Here is a 20,352-nt window from a genome sequence, read left to right as displayed (position 1 = left end):
GCCACAGTTGAGACACCTGGACAAACACCGCCAACAGGCGTGAGGAAAGATGTTGGGTTTTAGAAGCAGAAGTATTAAAGGAGTTAGAATATACAGTTCATGCCCTTCTGAATCCCAAATGAGGGAAAAGCCTCGCTGCCGTCCTGCCAGATGCCATGCAACTACAACATGCAACAGAGTAAATTTCCAGGTACTGACCTAACCACTGGAGTAAATTAAAATACCAAACTGCTTTAACTTATCAATGTTATTTTGGAAGCATCATCAGAACAAACAGAGATTTAGTGATGGATCGTCCTGGGCTCCATTCTGAACTGAGACTCTCAAGCATCCAAGAAAAGCTGTAAATCGGGCTTTGTTCCTCCTCGAGGGAAACTGAATAGGCTTGATGGTGTCTGCTTACCTCCCCATGGTTCTAGTCTGCTCCCAAGTAATTCAGTAATTGGTCAGAGTATTTGAGCAAAAGGGAAAACAAAAGCAGACTTGTAGCAACACATTCTAGACGGATATTTTTTTTAAAATATCAAGATAAGGAGTACTACACCACAGAAAAAAATAACGACATCTTGAAATTTGCAGGCAAATGGATGAAGCTAGAACACATAATTTTGATTAAGGTAACCCAGACCCAGAAAGACAATTATCACATGTACTCACTCATAGTGGTTTTTAAACATAAAGCAAAGAAAGCCAGCCTACAAATCACAATCCCAGAGAACCTAGACAACAATGAGGACCCTAAGAGAGACACAGATGGATCTAATCTACATGGGAAGTAGAAAAAGACAAGATCTCCTGAGTAAATTGGGAGCATGGGGAGAGGGTTGAAGGGGAGGGGAGAGGCAGGAAGGGGAGCAGAGAAAAATGTAGAGCTCAATAAAAATCAATAAAAAGGAAAAATGACAAGATAAATGTAACTCATAGAATCAAATGTACTCATGAAGGTACACCTATTTTACGTTACACACACACAAAAAAAAAAAAAAAAAAAAAAAAAAAAAAAAAAAAAAAAAACCTAGAGACTGCAAACTGTACGTGCTTGCCATGGCATTTCGTCTGGGAAAGCTGATGAGGGGTTTCTTGCAAGTACTCACTGCCCTGGTAAAAATAATTATGTGCAAACTGCAAGGTCCCTCATAGCAGCTGAGAGTTTATATGCAGAAAGACGTCACTATCTGATCAAATATACAAGAGAAAGAAACCCCAGAGTTCACAGCACAGAACAGTAGCCATCGCAGGCTCCCCCTCCACAGCTCTCTTCCCTGTGTGACAGCTTGACTCCTTCGTCTGGTCCTCGCTTTCCCACAGTCCAGGAGTCTGAACGATCTTTTCAACAAGTTCCTCAAAGGTACACTGAACACCATCACAGGTTTTTGCACTTGCCTCTATGAACACCACGGAATGCTTGCGTGCAAATTTCAGGCCTTCATATCTATCAATGTCACGATTTTCCTTACCAATTTTATTTCCAACTAGTATGTTTACTATGTCATCTCTTGTACAGAATGTTCCCAATCCATTTAGCCAGTTATCCAGTTTAGCAAAGGTGCCTCTTCTGGGGAACATCATAAGCTAATAGAACTCCCATGTGCCTCTGTAACAGCTGGGAGTTAATGCTCTGAACCGCTCTGGACCAACTGGATCCCACACTGCAAATTTAGCCTCATTCCCATCCACTGAAATCACTTCACCTTAAAGTCGACACCTATTGTTGCTGCGAGTTCTGGATCAAAGGTGTCATCTGGGAACCTCAGGAGCAGGCTGGACTTACCCACCCCACGCTCGCTGAAGATGAGGACCTTCAGAGTGGTCAGCACGTCCTCATCCTTCCTGCGTCCACTCTACTCGGACCTGTCCCCATCGGTGTTTCCCTACGGCCTGTGCATGTGCACATCCGTAACCACCGTTTTTTCTGTTTCTTTTTTTAAAATATTTATTTATTTACTTAATATGTATATGTATACAATATTCTGTCTGAAGACCAGAAGAGGGCACAAGACCTCATTACCTCATGGTGGTTATGAGCCTCATGGTGGTTAACCGCTGAGCCATCTCTCCAGCCCGTTTTTCTGTTTCTTGTTGCCCAAGTCTAGACTATACCTCACGACTCCCTCTTCCTTATTTTCCATGCCTCTTAGTGTTGCTCCTGTCACCCCTACAACAGTTCTTAAACCTCAGCCTCCTCTCTGTGCTCAGAGTCACTGTCTCTCCTAACCTCGTCACCTCCTGGAGTAAGGAAGAGCCTCATACCTGCTCTCCTTGCCTTTGGTCTCCCCTCATCCAAATCAATTCCCCCATTTAGCCTCTTAGAAGCTAAATGTATCATCTCCATGTTCCTATCTCCAGGAATCTAAAGAACAGAGGACCTCTCCCCTTAGTGGACACCTCCGTGTGTCTTCAAATGCTCCCGGGTGTGTGGGATGGCCCAACAGAATAAGTGTGTGCTTTTGAATGCATTTGAAGTTCATTTTCCATTTCTATGATAAGAGAAATTGGAACATTAGCCCAAGTCCCAAGTGCCACCAAAAGAGAGGAACAAGAAAAAGAAGGAGGAGGAGGAAGAGGAGGAGGAAAGGAAGGAAAGAAGGGAAAGAAGAAAGAAAGAAAGAAAGAAAGAAAGAAAGGAAGAAAGAAAGAAAGAAAGGAAGGAAGAAAGAGAAAGAAAGAAAGAAAGAAAGAAAGAAAGAAAGAAAGAAAGAAAGAAAGAAAAATTGGCCAGTGGCTTACAGTAATCTGAGGATGAACAGACATGGTCAAGAGAAACCTCTGAATCTGGGTCGCAGACAACCAAGTGAGGAATTATATGTCACTGTTCCTCACCCCCTCTACTCCAATGTGCTTTTGAACCCAGGGGTGCGTCTGCAGCCGCAGACAGAGCAGGGCAGACCAGGCCCCCAGACAACCAGCATCCTCTGATGTATGCATGGATTCAGTCTCTGAGCTTCACTCACGGTTGTCTCCATTAGTTCTGAGTTCTCAGTGCAGAGCACTGTCCCCAGGAAGGACCATAGGGCAACCGGAAGTCTTTGCCTAATTCCAGGCTTCCCTGGACAGTGCAGAACAGACTGTAGCAAACAAGTCCAACCAAAAGCTAAGGAATGAAATTCCACAGAGGGCTTTGGAGTGTGTTGCTATCTCCTAGCACAGTGGCCATGCTCAGAAAGAAAGGTCTGCACACCTGGGCAACCTCAGTGACGGCCTGATGTAATGCTGAGTTCAGTGTACACCTGCTCAGGAAGAGGGGCATCCATGGCTAACAGCCACAGACCTGCCCTGTCCAGTCACATGGTGATGAATATGTCCTCTATGGCCTAGCTCAGAGATGCCACCAACACGCAAACACTACCAGCAACACGTGTCAGTAACAATTTTAAATAAACCTTTTCTTTGAAAGAAAAGAGTATATTGGGGGCGGCGGTGGCGCACGCCTTTAATCCCAGCACTCGGGAGGCAGAGGCAGGCGGATCTCTGTGAGTTCGAGACCAGCCTGGTCTACAAGAGCTAGTTCCAGGACAGGCTCCAAAGCCACAGAGAAACCCTGTCTCGAAAAACCAAAAAAAAAAAAAAGAAAGAAAGAAAGAAAAGAGTATATTGGAATAAATAAAAAGTTAGTTCTTTGAAAAAGATCAATAGAACAGACTAACCACTGTCTCAACTAAGAAAGAAATAGCTTGATTTTAATGAAATCCAAAATAAAAGTGGAAACATCAAAACAGACTTTCCACTATTATAAAGACTCTCAAAACACATTGTGAATGATTGTGTGTCAGCAAATTAGATAACAGCCCTCCAGTAGTGGCGCACGCCTTTAATCCCAGCACTCAGGAGGCAGAGGCAGGGGGAGCTCTGTGAGTTCGAGGACAGCCAGGGCTACACAGAGAAAGCCTGTCTCAAGGGGGAAAAATAAGAAGGAAGGAAGGAAGGAAGGAAGGAAGGAAGGAAGGAAGGAAACATAAAAGCAAAAAAGATAACCTAGATGAAACAAACAGCTTCCTGGGAAACACTACCGAAACTGACCCAAGAAAAGAAAAAAAAAAAAAAAAAGACAGAAAACCCAGAGAGTCGGCAAAGGACTGAATCAGTAATCTAAGCTCAGAGCATCCAGACCAGAAATAAGATGCACAGCCCTTGCTATCTACAGCCTTGTGCCTGGAAATCCTCAGAACTTAGCTTCCAGGTTCAGCACAGTTGCGGGCACAAGATGAATACACAGAAATCAATCCTCCACCTGAGCATCAGCGGAGGGGCTAACGGCATCTGGGAGCTTATGAGTCATTTTCTTTTGGAACGTTGCCACTGGTGAATGCCCATGCCCACTGGATGATCATGGACATGCCCATATGAGCAGCACTGATTGAACTTAGAAGAAAGAAAGGAGGACATGGGAGCGCTGTTGGATGGAGGCCGGGAGGAGCTGGCGGGAGAGAGTAGGGGTGGGTAAGATCAAGGGGTATACATGCGCCAAGTGATGTATCCCAGCATTTGGCCTGCAGCGCTAGCTCTGAAGTCCTAATCTTTACAAGGGAGTACTCCTGAGGTGGATCTGTGTGGCCATGTGAATTATGCATCCTTACTTGGTAAAATTTAAGAAGGGACATTAAAGTTAACAGAAATTCAGAGTAACTTGGATGACCACTATAATCTTTTCTAAAAGAAAGAGGAGCTGAAGAGGTGGCTTAGCGGTCAAGCACTGGCTGCTTTTCCAGAGGGCCTGGGTTCTGCTCTCAGCACCACACTGTAGCTCACAAGTGTTCATAACTCCAGTTCCAGGGATTTGATGCCCTGTTCTGGTTTTCATGGGCACCAGGCACAAGTGTGGTTCACAGACATACATTCAGGCAAAACACCCATACATATAAAATAACAAAGTTTTAAGAAAACAAACCAATTTTAAAAGAAAAACAAAAGGAACAAAATTAGTGGAGTTCCATCTCCAGTTTTAAAACTTACTGAACCATCACAGTTCACCCCGGGGCTAGAGACACGGCTCAGCAGTTACGAACACACACAGCTCCTTCAGAGAGGACTGGAGTTCCATTCCCAGCACATACGACAGCTCACAGCTACCTGTGACTCCAGCATCAGGAGTCTACGGCCCTGTATGTTTCTCCTCCGGTACTGCACACATATGGTAGGTATACAGACATGCGGGCTCTTTTTTCCTTACAGGGATTTGCCAGGCATACTGGCACATGCCTTGAATCACATCACTTTGGAGGCAGAAGTGGACACATTTCCATAAATTTGAGGCTAGCCTGCCCTACGTATCAAGTTCTAGGCCAGCTAACACTATATAGTCTGACCCCCTTCCCCACCCGCCAAAAACAGAAAAAAGTTCACAGTGACCAGTTAAGGAAGGTCCTAACTCTCTCCCTACTCAAGTATGAACTCAAATGTATCAAAGACCTAAACATAAAATCAGACACCGTGAGACAACTAGAGGGGAGTGCGGGGAACACACCTCAGTCAGTGTACTGATACAGATAATGGATTTGGGCTAGGACCCTAAAACCAAAGAAATAAAAACTAATTTAGTATGTGCATGCACACATGCATGCACAAGTGCGTGTGTGCACGCACACGCACACATATACCCAGAGAGAAAGCACTAATCCTTCCATATCTTTCCTCTTTTGAAAGTTAAAGGTGACGGTCGGAGCCATGTGTGACCATGAGGCAGAAAGGATTTGAAAGAAGATAACACAAACTGGAAGCCTGTGATAAAAGGTCAGAAAGGGTAGCCCAGGATTTAGTCCGCTGTGACCAGACCCCTGTGCAATAGGACACGCCACTCAGGTGCCCACAGAAAGGTCTCCTTCTCTATGCTCTCAGGACCAGGCGCGCTTTCTTCTTAGCTCTGGCCAAACAACAAGCAGAGTAACACACTGGTCTCCCGGAGCAGAGTTTCAAGAGGTCCTGCACCCTGAGGGAAACCTCAAGAAGAGGCCCAGATGGACCGCATGGAGACCACCACTCTAGGGACAAGCTATTGCCAAGCAAGAGAGACCACAAAGAGAGGCAGAGGGCTTCCAAAGCAGTACTGAGGTCAGCTCCATTGCTAGGAAAGAGGCCTCTTGTCGCATACAGCCCCTTCCTTCGGGGCCATCTCAGTGAGGATGTCAGATGCAAACACGCGCACAGCTTGGATTCCCAGCCCCAGTGGCACCACACTGGACAGAAATGAGCCATCAGCACAGACCACTTGGTGTCTCCTACTCCGTGAACTAGAGAGACAAAAACATACTTCTTGTTCACGCCTCTGAACTTGGGGTTGCTGATTACTTGTGGAGAACTATCCAATACACACCTTGTGCAGCCTGTGCAACACACCCAGCACCCAGCCCACACTAGACCACTTCCCCCGGGGTTGTCCCATGACAGAATCAAATGTCTAACCAACCGACCTGTGACGTCCAGATGGAAGGAGACCTTCTGTCCCCCGGCCTCGCAGCTGTACTCCCCAGCATCTGCCTTGCCCGCCTGCTGCACCACCAGCCTCCTCTCGCAGCCTGAGGCCTCCACTCGAACCTTCGAGCTGGAGCTCAGCTTCTTCCCATCCTTGAACCAGGTCACCTCAGTCTGGGCCTGGGCCACCGTGCAGCTCAGTGTGGCACTGGCCCCTGGCTCTGCCTTCACCTCGCTGTGAGCCTGCTGCTCCTTGACAAACACAGCCTTGGGCTCTGGGGACAGATGGGAACACACAGGAACACGGTGGGTCAGAGACTCCAAACCAGACATAACCCTTTTTCAGGGCCTCATCAGAGCCCAGACATGGCCAAGGCAACACTTCCCATAACTGACAGATCATCATGTGATCGTAAACAAGGTTCTGTGTCACATGGGACCCAAGTTGCATTGCTGAAGCTTCATGCGTGGAAGGTCTGGGAATGCAGGGTCTTGTCACTGTCCTAACAACCTGCAGGCCCACTCTGATGCTTGCTGGCAGGTGAGCTACGGTAGCACTTAAGGCCATCACAGCCAGTGTCCCTTAACAGTACCTGTCCTGACATTTAAGGACAGAACTCTGACTGCCCTGCCTTGGAACCCCCAGAAACTTCAGGCCATCCATGGCTTCCTAGCCCTCTTACATTCAGAGACCACAAACAGCAGGAGGAGGCATAGTTGGGAGGAACGGCCACCTCAATCCCAAACCAGAAACCCACATCTTTCTGGACCACAGCAGAGAGGAAGTGCAAGACAGCAAAATGCAATAAAATCAAGCAGGAAATAGTGGCTATGGTGTGTGGCCTTTTCCCAGACTCAAGGACAGGGTGGAGAGGGTTGGGCACACATTCATGGTCTCATGGGAATTATGACATGGCCAATGAGGGCTTCCAGAACCCTGGGACAAACGAACACTGAGGTCTAAGGACAGGGAGAACACCAGCCCAAGATACCCAATATGTCCTGAGATAACCCCATTGAGCACAACCCTGGCACCCACCTGTGACATCCAGACGGAAGGAGACCTTCTGTCCCCCGGCCTCGCAGCTGTACTCCCCAGCATCTGCCTTGCCCGCCTGCTGCACCACCAGCCTCCTCTCGCAGCCTGAGGCCTCCACTCGAACCTTCGAGCTGGAGCTCAGCTTCTTCCCGTCCTTGAACCAGGTCACCTCAGTCTGGGCCTGGGCCACCGTGCAGCTCAGTGTGGCACTGGCCCCTGCCTCTGCCTTCACCTCGCTGCGAGCCTGCTGCTCCTTGGTGAACACCATCTTGGCCTCTGGGAACAGGCAGACAAAGACACTTGTTCAGTGGTTCCTTCCAAGCCCCTAAGTCCTGGATTCTGGTTAATAAACTCTGGAATCCAGGAAACTCCCAAAGCCCCTTGCTTGGCAGTGAGTGTGCAGTGTCCAGTCAATGTGTGGTGCCAGGTCCGATTGGCAGAGCGTGGCGACGGGAAATCCCCAGGCCAGACCTTCCAGGCCACGACAGCATTCTCCAATTCCCTAACCTACCCAAACACTTTCCACAGAGCAGAGGAAGGTCCCATTCATTCATAAACACATCCCCAGTTTTCTCTACCACCTGGAATCTGACTGAACCATGATTTTTACTGTTGGAAACAGTCAAATTTTAAAAGTCATATATATATTACTAAGAATGCTGTTGCACAGAATTTATGCGCGTGTGGATTTTTAGAGCCCGTGTGAGGAACACACGCCTCTGGAAGGCATCAAAGAGATTTTAGCTGTGGAGACATACATGGACCCCCACCAATAGTCCAGTGTGGGGAACCCCAGACCTCTCAAGGGTGGGATGCACCTATACCGGAGCTGTAAGTCTACAGCATCTTCATGCAGGGAACAGGAGGAGATACCCTTGCCCTATCTGGTGTCTGAAGCTGCCCTCAGCCAATGCCATATCCCCATGTCCTACTGCAAGAAGCACTGGCAAGAAGGACCCAAGCATCTTGCTGTTTTTGTCCCAGCATGTGCCTCTGGGGTCCAACTTGGCTCCCAACCACAGCAGCCACAGTCACCTGCTATGTCATGAATAAAAAGCTGTGAGGCCTACAGGGTATGGATGCAGATGCCCAGACTTAGACTACACGTGACTCTGACTCTCACCCATACCAGAGAGGTTCCAACCCCAGCTAGAAAGGCCTACAGAGCTGAGCTATCCACCACCATTAAGACACACACACACATACATACCGGAAAACAGTTACCCACTCCCTAGAACCCCTCAAGAGCATGCCTGGAGCTAGGGAACAGAGGATACACATCCAGAAAGACAGTGCAGCCCCAGGACATGATGCCAGCCCCACTGCAAACCTGTGCTTACCTTGCACCAACAGCTGGTAGGCAATACGGCTCCCATGACTAACACACTCATAGAGGCCAGCATCATCCTGCACCACATCCCGCACCAGCAGGGCTCGCCTCCCAGCTGACACCTGCATCTCGTACTTGGGTCCTAGGGGCAGCTCGCGGCCATCCTTCAGCCATGTCACAGCCGCAGCCTGATCCGACAGCTCAGCCAGCAGCTGTGCCTCCTCGTGCAACCGGGCCAGCACCTCCCGGGCAGCCACAGCAGGAAGCTTGTTGCTGGCTAGCCCCAGAGCTGCTACAGGTCAGGGATGGTCAGACAGATGGTAGGAACAAAAAGACCATAAGAGAGCGGGCAAAAGGAATCACAGGCAGTGAGGGAGAGGGGAGAGGATATGAGGATGGAGAAAGAGAGATTAAAGGGAAAAGAGAAACCCAGGGGAAAGGGTGGATTGGAAGGAAAGCAAGTTAGTGAAAGGCAAGAGAGGAAGGGTATGAAGAGGAGACAGAAGGGAGCAGAGAGAGGGAGACCATGTAGAAAGCCAGATGTAGGGGGAGTGAGGCAGAGGTGAGAAGGGAACAGGCAGGCGGAGAGGAGACATAGGGATAGATAGAAGAGAGAATGAAAAAAGAGGCAGTCAGAGATGCCGTCCAGCCCTGGGGCATCCCGTATCCCATAGACACGCATGCATGAGCGCACGCACACAGACACACACACACACACACACACAGAGAGAGAGAGACACACACACACCAGCTTCAACTGCCAGCCTGGGGTGAGCAGCCTCAAGCCCCCAACTGTCCTACCCCCTTCATCACATCGCCCTCAGACAAATCTTCTCCAAGAGACTACCTCTCCTGCCTACTACCACACTGAGGAGAAAATAGGACTCAGGGACTCGGGCCTACCTCGGACCACCATCTGGATGCTGGTTTCAATGCCATCAGCCACAAACTTCAGCTGTGCCCCATTCAATCTGGCGGGCACCTCTCTGATGGTGAGCGTATGCCGGGTACGGTCACAGCGGATCACGTATACACTGCTGGCTTTCAAGGGCTCCCCATCCAGGAACCACTCGCCCTCAGAGGCCACCGTGAGGTCCACAGAGAAGGTGACCTCCCCTCCCTCCACTGCTTCCACCGCCTTCAGAGGTGTCTTTACTGCCAGCCCGGGGACTGTAGGGAGGGTAGAAACATGGTAAGAGTTGGAGACGGAAAAGAGCACAGGTTCTGGCTTTCCCTCCTCTGCCCTGCCCCCACAGAGATGGAGTAGCTGAAGCCTGGCTCCCTGAGGCTGCTGGGTCCTGTCTTAGGATATCCCCTCCTGTATGAGGAGGCTTCAACATCCCCCAGCCCACATATAGAGTCCCCTTAAGATTCTCATCCTTCCTCCCCTGTAGGCAGAATCACGCTTTGGGGGTGGGTAACTCAAGGGCAGGTGGCATCCGCCTGTGATGTTACTAGATGGTCTCACTCACCCAAGTGGATCGTCCCTGGAAACTCAAGGTAAGGACTCTGGCCAAAGTGGTTGATGGCTGACACACGGAACTGGAAGTCCCCCTCCTCAGCCACACCAGCAACGGTAAACTCAGTTGTGACCAGCCATTCTGCTTCATGACACCGGCTCCAGGCATAAGCACCAAGCTTCCTTTTCTCCACCACATAACCATCAATGGTGACAGGGCGCTCCCCACGGGGTGGTGAGGACCAGCTGAGGGTCACAGAACTCTCTGTCTTGGCCTTTACCACAGGATCAGCAGGGGGGCACAGGGGAGGCCTCCTGGGCGCTGTGTGAAAGACATGGTTGATCTCACCAACTGAGAACTCCCTCCTCCAGCCTCGGGTCACCCAGAAAGGAAATGTCAGAACTTGAGTCTTTCCCTGGCACTGCTCTGGTGGAAGTGCCCTCTCCAGACCTGCTGCCACACAGTTGCAGTGGGAAGGCCCCTCCTCAAGAAAAGAGCTTAGAGTGGAGGACCCACAACCACAATTTTCTGCCACCCTAGGACCTCTACTGGCAAGGGGAGCCCGCAGCACTGAGGGAGGATGGGGTACAACCGTGTCCCTGCCAGGAGGGCCACCCAAAGACCATTCTTCCAACGCTTACCTGATACGCAGAACTGGGTGGTCGTTCGGCAGCCACCGGCCACAAAGGCCACTTCACCCATATCCTCCAAGGTGCACTGGAAGATGGTCAGTGTGTGGCACGTGCCTTCTGCGCTGATGGCTACCCGGCCCCCTGCCACCATCTCCTCCTGGTTCCTTAGCCACCGGACAGGACCCTCGGGGACATCTAGCTCCACCCAGAAGATGGCTGTGTCTCCAGTGCGCACTACAGTCTTCCGAGGCAGCTTTCTGGTCAAGTTCCCTAGAGTGGGGAGGTTGCCAAGATGGTAAGACAAGCCCCTTCCCTGGGTATCCCATACTCCTTTGCACACACCCCTAATCGTGTGGCTTCCATCTCATCTCTCTACCCATCCTGCCCATCCTCCCACCTGCTTCACTTTTACACACACACACACACACACACACACACACACACACACACACACACACACACCTTCTGCCCAATCCTACCTCTTCTGGTCCCTTGTCTTTCCAGAACCAGACTTAACCCTAACCCTAGCCTCCCTCTGACAGCTGCCAGCCTCATCTGTCCCCAGCACCTGGTCACTGCACACCTCTATGCCCTAGAACCTCCCCACCTACTGACTCACTTTTAGTGCTCTTGCTCTCTCTTCCCTTTCTGTCCCGCCCAGTCCCGCCCAGTGCCGCCCAGTCCCGCCCAGTGCCGCCCAGTGCCGCCCAGTGCCGTCCAGTCCCGCCCAGTCCCGCCCCGCCTGCCTTGGACAGAGAGCTCTGCCACTGTGCGGCTGCCCTCTGTGGTCTCGCAGATGTACACCGCATCGTCGTCTGCGGAAACGTCGCGCACGGTCAGCCGGCGCTCGGTGCCCTCCTCCTCGATGCGGTATTTGGCGCTGGCCCACAGCCGCGTCTCCTCCTTGAACCACGCCGCCTCGGTGGCCGGCAGCGCTACCTCACACTGGAATGTGGCCGACTCTTTCTCTCTCACCTCCAGGTCCTGCAGTCGCTTCTTGAAGGGCACCGCCGGCTCTGCGGGAGAGAGGCCGATGGGGTTATTGGGGGGTGGGGGTAAACACAACGGACCAAGGGCTCAAAAATGGAGAGGGTGCAAGGTAAGTTGAAGAAATAGAGTGGAGAGTAAGAGAAGGAGAAAGTAGAGCACGGAAGAGACAACGGCAGGGGATATGTGTAGTGTGAAATAGAGGTGTGGAAGAAGGGATGTAGGGATAGTGACTGGGTTCCCTGCGGTGGTTCATGCCAGGAACCATCCTCGCCTGTTCATTTTGAGGAACCAGAGTCGCCCAGACCTCCCACTCGGGATGCAGCCACCAGCCCCTGGCCAATCTTTGGACCAGGTTATCACCTGGGACGGCACCTAGTGCTCAGGTAAAAAGGACGAGGTGTGGGGAGTCCGGGAAAGAGCCTCACCCCTGCGCATGTGTGGAGAAGACAGTTTGCTCACCTCGCACGACCACCAGCACCGAGCTGTAGGTCTGGCCCACGAGGTTTGAAGCTGTACAGGTGTAGAGGCCGCGGTCCGACTGCTTGCAGAAAAGAATCTTAAGGACGAAGTTCTCTTGCTCATCCTCATACACCACGTGTCGCCGGCCCTCGGTCACCAGCTGCCCGTCTTTCTTCCACACTGTCTCCGGCTTGGGCTCGCCGGTCACAAAGCAACTGAGGCGCGCGTGTTTGCCTTCGGTCACCGTGCAGGTGCGTGTGCCGGCGCCGGGTGGGGAGGGAGGGATGCCCTCTGCGCGCATGGCCTCGCGCCGCTGCTGCAGATGCGCCAGGAGCGAGGCGGTGGAGGTTCCGGGTGGTCCGGCAGCCTCGGCGTCTGAGTCCACCACGAGCGCGGCGGCAGCGCTGGCGGAACCCAGCGGGTTCTCTGCTCGGACTTCATAAGTGCCACCGTCGCGAGGCCGCGCCGACCGGATGCGAAGCGCGCTGGCCTCTCCGTGATCTTCCACGCGCACATGGGGGGCATCGGGTGCGCCCAGGCGCCGCCCATCTTTGGACCAGCTCACGGCAGGTTGTGGTGAGCCGCCCACGCGACATCGGAAGGTAGCATCTGCGCCCTCGCGCACGCGAATGGAGGTGGGTCGCAGCAGAAAGTGGGGCGCCTGCTCAGCGCATGTGCCCTCCGAGTCTACGCGCAGGCCTACGGCAGCGAAGGCCTCCCCTATAGCATTCCTCGCGCGACATACATACTGCCCACTGTCACCGAGTGCCAGATCCAAGATGGTGAGGCGGTATACATCCCCGTCCTCGGCCAGGCGGAAGCGTGCTCCTGCCTCCACTGGCTGCCGGTCCTTCTCCCAGCTCACATGTGGCGTGGGGTTACCCACGATCTGGCAGCTCAGCGTGGCATCCTTGCCCACAGATACCACAAAAGCTTTTGGCCGCGTCAGGAAGCGGGGCGCTCCGCTGAAGGAGTGCTCCATGATAGCAGGGCTGGGGGTCTACAAAGGGCAAAGATGAAGGTCGTGATGCTATTAAGATGAGCCAGTCGCCTGTGCCACATTTGGCCCTCTTCCTTATCCAGGGTTAACAGGAAAACTCAGTGGGCTGCCTCCTCAGTAAGCCTCATTTTCTCCTCCACTCCCAAGCCAGCCTAGTAGCTCCAAAATCCAGCAGTTCCGATTAGCCCCTTTCTGTGACTTGGAAGTCTAGCGTCTTCAATTACCTGATGTACTTCCGGTCTACCCCCTACCCCAGTCTCACTACCCAAACCAGCAAGTCCTCTTGCCTCCCAAGGGGACATGTTCTTCAACCAGCTGGACAGAAAAGGAACCTTCACCTTCTCCCGAAATGAAGCTCATCCTAACGGAAGTGCCCTCTGCCACTGGGCTGCAGGTGGCCCTGTAATCACTAGCACCTGTCTGCCCTCAAGTCTTCAGGGAAAGCCTGGCCCCAGGTAAGAGCAGGGTGTGGGAAAGTGCAGCCAATGGCTACAAAGGCTAGCAAGAGGGTCCCTATGGTCTGGGGTCAGTACGGACAGCTTCTCTCTACGAGAGCTGGGGCCCAGCTGGGCCTAGCTTAGCCTGGGGCCTGATGGCCGGGTCACGCTACTCAGTCCTTAGCATGGTCCTGCCAACTTGGACCCTCTGCAAGAATGAGATTGCATGCCTCAGCCCTCCTGGGAATCATCGGCACCCAGATAACATTGACCTCTGCCCGATCAAGGCTTAGCCCCTGCCAGCCAGCTTCTGATCCAGGGAGTGGATGAGACTCTCTGCCTGCACTGGGTCTTATATAAGAACAGTGGGCACCAGGGCTGGCTCAACAGGCTCACCTCCTCCACCCCTGGCAGACATGAGCACCCCAGCGCAGAGACCTTAACCACCACCTCTGCATCTGCCCCGCTTTACCAGAGCTTCCTGGGCTGCCTGCTATGGGGCCGGCCAGTGGATGGGTTTATATTCCCCCCCCCCCAACCCTCCAGTTTCCAGTCCTGTGATTCAGGTAGCTAATCCCCCTAATCCTCTTCCAGGAGGCTGACTCTGGCCTAGGACTGAGCTGCACTGGCCTGTTTGCTGACTCACTGTCCAGTCAGCCTCTGTCCCCCACCCACAAACAGGCCTCATCTCTTAAGGTTAGGATGGCTGTGGGGCAGCACCTACTGGGGTCTGTGAGCAGCCCCTGGACCCGCCTTCCGGCATCTGTTATGTAGAAGGTCTGCCTTCACATCAGTATCAGGGTCCTGGCATCAGAGGTCTCTCTCGCTTCCATACTCAGTCTGCGGGTTCCATAGGAGCATGGCAGGGCACCTTATGAGTCTACCTCAAGGCCTGGTTCCCTCCGCAACTAGGTTACCAGTCAGTGGCACACCAAGGCACTGGCCACTATCATGGGGTCAGAATGACAGCCTCAGAGCTACTCAGCCACCCTGACAAGCAGGTCTAAGGCCAGAGAGAGGCTCCCGGGACTGGGAATCTGTTCTCTTTTCTTTCCTACAGATGAGGAAACAGAGACTGTGACAGAAGCTTCGGGAAATCTATCCCAGACAGGCCCCTCCTCTCACCTGGTTTGGACTAGAGGCTCTGGACATGTGTGCTAAGCAGGGCACTGTCCAGGTGACCAGCCCCATCCTCTCAAAGAAGCCTCTTCCTCCTCGGAAGTCAGCTCTTCCTCAACCCCTAGAGGACTTCTCCAACCCAGCAGGTGCCGTGGACCTCGCTACTGCCCAGGGTGGTTTGCAGAAACCCCTGCCACTGGCTTATACAACTGGCCACATCACCCACACCCTCCACAACTTTAACAGAACTTGGCCACTTTGATTCTTGCAGGGTGGACCAGTTTTCTGGATGAACCCAGTGGGAGGTGACACACAGACACTGGCCAGAAGCAGGCTATCCCCTCCCTGGAACTCCACCTTGCTGGCCCTCTCTCTCCTCTCCACCACTCCGAGAGCAGAACCAGCAGGCCTGTGGCCCCCGTGCCCTTCTAGAGCGGATTTCCAAGGGCAGCCCCTGAGTTCAGCCTCACCTTAGACCCCGGGACTGTGGCTTCCCCCGCTCCCCGGGAAATTCTTTCCCGGAGTCAGGTGTCAGTGCCCCTCTGGCTGTCCCCTCCACTGAGCCAACAGGCCCAAAATAGCCCCAGCTGTCAGCGGGCATCCATCTCGGAAGAGCTGGGGGCAGGGCAACCAGACCCCCAGGCAGCAGGAAGACGGGGGGTAACCTGGCCAGTGGTTGCACAGTACCAGCCCCAACCCTCCCAAATCCCAGAGGGCAAATTGTCCCTTCCCGTTCTGAGGTCTCAACTCAAGAGTCACAGAAGGACCAAGCTCTGGCATTTAGCCCACTGTCATCTCAGGGAGAGGCCCAGGCTGACCAAGCCCCTAAAATCCCCACGTTCCACAAACCACCATGACCTTCAGTCCATCTGACCTCCAGGAGCAAGAGTGGGCCCTCCAAGCAGCTCTGCCTCCTCACCTGTGTGTACCTGGGCTTGGGGCAGCGTCCAGGTGTTGGGGCAGCGCCCAGGCAAGGGGCACAGATGGTAAGTTAGGGGCTGCTGGGTCTTGCCTCCTTCCTGGGGCCCAGGCCGACGTGGTTCCCACCCAGCAGCCCACTCTCCAGCCGGTCCTCAGACTGGACAGGGACGAAAGGACGGGCAAATGCTGTCAGCTGAAGAAGGCTGGGCCCGCCCCTGCCCCACCCCCGTTTCTGGTCAGCCCAGCCCAGCCTAGCTCCAAAATAGCCCCTGGTGTCACAGTCCAGGATTCGGTTTCACCCTCAGTCCCAAGCAGGCAAAGGGCAGGTGGTCAGGAGCAGGAAGATGCCTGTGTCCTCCCACTGCGATGTGGGCAGCAGGGAGTTGGTCTAGCTTTCCTCAGACCAGCAAGCTGGAGTGTGGGGGGGGACTGAGCATAGGGTCCCAGGATGGTGCCAAGAGGGTCCAGTAAGCAGTCCTGAGGACAAAACTTGACACTGACCATGAAGGGGACCACACAGAACCAGGTCAACATCTAAGGGGTCACAAGACCACATAGGGGTCTAGAATCGGCCCAAGGGGACACAAATCAACCCAAAGACCCAGGAGCACTTTATTTATTCTTATTGTATACACATTGGTGTTTTGACAGCATGTATGTCTGTGTGAGCTTGTCGGATCTTGGAGTAACAGACAGCTGTGAGCTGCCATGTGGGCGCTGGGAATTGAACCCCGGGTCCTCTGGAAGAGCAGTCAGCAATGCTCTTAACTGTGGAGCCATTTCTCCAATTCCTCTCCCCCGCCAAGCACTTTAAAGGAACCCATGGGCACCCAAGAAAACCCACAACTGCCCTAAGAAGGATCAGAGATCAGATTTACCCCAAGGGGACTAGGACAGTCTGTTTTCCTCCCCACCTGGCCTACCTAGGACCCAGTAGTGTAAGGGGATGGCCATTAGCCATACACTGGTCCCTGACTCACCTGCTCTGCCCTGTCCACACCTAGAAGAACCCAGGCAACCTTGGTCCCCATGCCGTGCTCAGGCTGGCTTGGGTCTGTGGTGGCCTTAAATGAGAGTGGAACCCTAATAAGAACCAACCTAGCCAGGGCCATGGGATCTGAAGCTGGGATTGAGCTGAGCACTGACTGCCTCATGCCCGGGCAGGGCTGTTCATTCTTCCACTGTGGACTTTGGCTGTACCTGCTGCTTCGTGTCCCAAGCAGGACTGCCCATTCCCCCCCAAACTTGGAGTAGATTCTGCCCAAGGAGAAGATGAGCTGGCAGCCGGGAAGCCTGGGGTAGGACTAGCGGTGGGATCCTTGGTCTTTCCGAACCCTTAGGAGACAGTATTGAGGAAGGCATGCAATTCTTCCTGCCAGCCCCACTAAAGGACATGGGGAATCAAGGCGAAATTCCAAGGCTTGTCTTCTGTGGCCCACACACTCTGTAGCTGCCCCCCACTTGCCAGTTCTGTGGGACCCAGGCTGGGAGCTACTTCACCTCTCCACTCTGGCCCCTATTCTGGAGCCAAAGCCAGGGTTCTGTGTCCTTGCCTGCACTCAGAGCCTGTGGTAAGGGTTCTCTTCTGATAGTATCCCCAACCCTCACCTGACAGAGAGGGCAAGAGGACTCTCGGGGTTCCTGTGTGGGTACATTCATTCTTCTCACAAGTTTCCCTTTTCATGGCCTCCAGACCCCCCCAAAAGCCCCACCCCTAACATGAGTACCACATGGGGAGGGGCTTTAGTTGGTTTTTTTTTTTTTTTTTTTTTTTTTGGTTTTTCGAGACAGGGTTTCTCTGCAGCTTTAGAGCCTGTCCTGGAACTAGCTCTTGTAGACCAGGCTGGTCTCGAACTCACAGAGATCCGCCTGCCTCTGCCTCCCGAGTGCTGGGATTAAAGGGGGCTTTAATTTTTGAATTTCAAAGGAGAAGCACCTAATCTCCATGAGGAAAGAGAAATGGAAGACACCTGGTCCAGGAGCAAGACTCTGAAAAGCTATGGTTGATACACGCACATGAGCTCTTACGGGTGTGAGTGTAAATGTCTGTGCAGGTGTTAGTTCACATGTGTGTGCGTGGGTATGGAGACGTCAGCTTATGTGGAGGCATGCATGCCTCACGCCCTCCCAGGGCATGCATGCCTCACGCCCTCCCAGGGCATGCATGGAAGGACACAGGAAACTATCGAGCTCCCTGACTACCTCCAGAGCCTCCTGGGAAAGTGGGATCTTCTTTTTCTTGAGTGATACCATTCAGGGTTTTGTTTTGTAGCCTGGATTGGCCTTAAACTCACTCATAGTTCTCCTGCCTCAGTCTCCCGAGTGCTGGTATTTCAAGTGCGTGGTACCAGGCCCAACTCCTCCTAAATCCAGGGTGGCCCTAGGTTCTGTTGGTCTTCACCCTTACCTCACTGGCTCACCCATGAAGTGCCATTCTGGCTGAGTTTTCTGACTCCCACCTAGGCCTGAGTGATGCTTGCACCAAAACTTCCTGAAGCTGCAGTGGGCCCTGCAGACCTGTGCATCTCCCACCCATCAAAGTCTACAGGACTCCGTGCTCAGCCCAGGATCTGCCCCATTCCTTGCTTGCATCCTTTGACAAACAAACTGTTTCCTGAGCCTCTCTCATCATCGTGGGGTATAATAGAGAAGCGGATTCTTTTGACTCTAGACCCACAGAGAGACACCAGTTCCCACAGGAATGCACGTTCAGGGATTTACACAGCTGAGACGTGTTAAAGGAGAACGGCCGGCCGTACATACTATAAGACAGAGGCTGGAGGCAAACAGGACTGTCGCCAAGCTGTCACAGCCCAAAGTGAATCAACCCCGGCCTGGACAAGGCCTGGACTCCTCCTGTTCTACAGCTCCTCCTCCCTCTCTTCTATGACTCCTCCTCCTCTCCGACTGTGTCCTCCCACTCTGTGCTCCTCTCCCTGTAACCCCTCCCCTTCGCAGCATTGCCCTTTTCTGGTCTCTCCTTGATACTTCCCTTCTGGACAGTCTGTTTGAAAGAGGAACTGCCCTTCCCCTTTCCTGCCTGGGAGCTAGCACCTGGAGTGGCTTGTACCCCTGTGTCCTCAGGATGTGGGTCACCTCTCTGTCTGTGTATGTATTTGTGCTTTTGTCCGTCTAGTCAGGGGCCTGGCCACTTCTCTACCCCAGCGAGGACATTCACACTAATGCTGAGTCTGAATAACACATGCAAAACCCAAATTCACCCTCCCCCAACAGCTCTCCCCATTTGCCCCTTTGCCAGACCCTAGCACTTACTTTGCCTGTCTGGAATTTTTTTTATCTATTTTATTACTCTACACTCGAGTGAGAAATCTGGCACCTGTCCCTCCATATCCTCTTCCATCCATGCACTCGATAATAACAGAATTTTGCATTAGGTAGAATAGGGCTCCACTCTGTGGGTACACTTAACCCCCATTTAATATTTGGATTCTTTATACTCAGATTCAGACACACTCAGATTGAAAATATTAAAAAAAAAAAAAAACTGGCAGTGGTGGCACGCACCTTTAATCTCAGCCCACAAGAGGCAAAGGCAGTTGGATCTCTATGAATTTGAGGCTAGCCTGGTCTACATAGTGAGTTCCAGGACAGCCAATGATACACAGTGAGATTCTGTCTCAAAAGCAAACCAAAAAGAAGAATTGTCTATCTTGAACTATATGAACTATTCTTGTCACTAATTTCCAAGCAAAGCAGACAGCTATTTACACAGTTTTAACATTTTATTAGGCATTCCCAGTCAGCTAGAGATAAACTAAAACACAGGGGAGAAGCTGGATAGCGTGGTACAACGCTATATCGCTCCAGCACTAGAAAGCTGAAGCAGGACTGGGTGTGAGGCTAGCCCAGGCTGTGATGTAAGACCCTGTATCAAAAAGCCAAGGGAAGAAGGAGGAAGGAAGGGGGAGTGAGGGAGGGAACAAGAGAGGAAAGGAGGATATATGGAATTTCTTTGCAACCCCTAAGCCATTTTGAATCAAGGACTTGAACATTTGTGGATTTTGGCAACAGCGGGGTTGAGGAAGGGCTCCTGGAGCAAATTCCCTAAGGATATCAAATGACAACAGTACACACTGTTTTTGTTTTTTGTTTTTTTTTCATTGATCTGTTGATGAACACAGGGCTGTTTCCGTTCCTTGGCTGTTGTGACCATGCTGCAGCCCACGCAGGAGTGTAGAGGCCTCTCAGGCTAATTTCTTTTTGTTTGGCTATATCCCCAGGATAGGCACTGCTGGACTAATGGTGGACATAGTTTTAACTTTTTAAGAAACAGAGGAAATACAGACCAAAATGTGCAAAAAATAAAAGGATGAGCACATTCTGTGACTCTTACACAGCCCCGTGTCTGTGTTAGCAAAACCGTGTGTCTCCTTCAGTTCCCAGAGGATCCAGCTGAAGAGCCCTCACGTGTGTGCAGAGCAGGGACAGTAATGACTGCGCTCCTTAGCTTGGCCATGGATTCTTCTCTAGTGTGCACACACACCAGCTCGTCCCATTTCACTTCTAAAAGGCACGTGATCTTCATGAGTTACACCTCAG

General features: G+C 52.3%; 2 protein-coding genes across 2 annotated transcripts in view; both read right to left on the bottom strand.

Annotated features, from left to right (window-relative positions):
* Positions 1-13,297, bottom strand: part of Obscn (obscurin, cytoskeletal calmodulin and titin-interacting RhoGEF) — a 142,391-nt gene extending 129,094 nt beyond the window's left edge. Inside the window, 8 exon segments of the mRNA XM_038326509.1 lie at positions 6,405-6,678; positions 8,289-8,482; positions 8,785-9,066; positions 9,678-9,944; positions 10,247-10,555; positions 10,876-11,136; positions 11,613-11,882; positions 12,316-13,297. Of these exon segments, the coding sequence (XP_038182437.1) occupies positions 6,405-6,678; positions 8,289-8,482; positions 8,785-9,066; positions 9,678-9,944; positions 10,247-10,555; positions 10,876-11,136; positions 11,613-11,882; positions 12,316-13,297 (2,839 nt within the window).
* Positions 1,211-2,332, bottom strand: LOC119813547 (ras-related protein Rab-18A-like). Its single transcript, XM_042055029.1, is given in 5 exon segments — positions 1,211-1,287; positions 1,290-1,452; positions 1,639-1,685; positions 1,688-1,841; positions 2,216-2,332. Coding segments are annotated over 5 exon segments (558 nt in total).
* Positions 13,298-20,352: the final 7,055 nt, after the last annotated feature.

This window comes from Arvicola amphibius, chromosome 4, assembly GCF_903992535.2.
Source record: "Arvicola amphibius chromosome 4, mArvAmp1.2, whole genome shotgun sequence".
In the NCBI taxonomy this organism is placed as follows: Eukaryota; Metazoa; Chordata; class Mammalia; order Rodentia; family Cricetidae; genus Arvicola; species Arvicola amphibius.
This window is presented reverse-complemented; position numbering and strand designations above follow the sequence as displayed.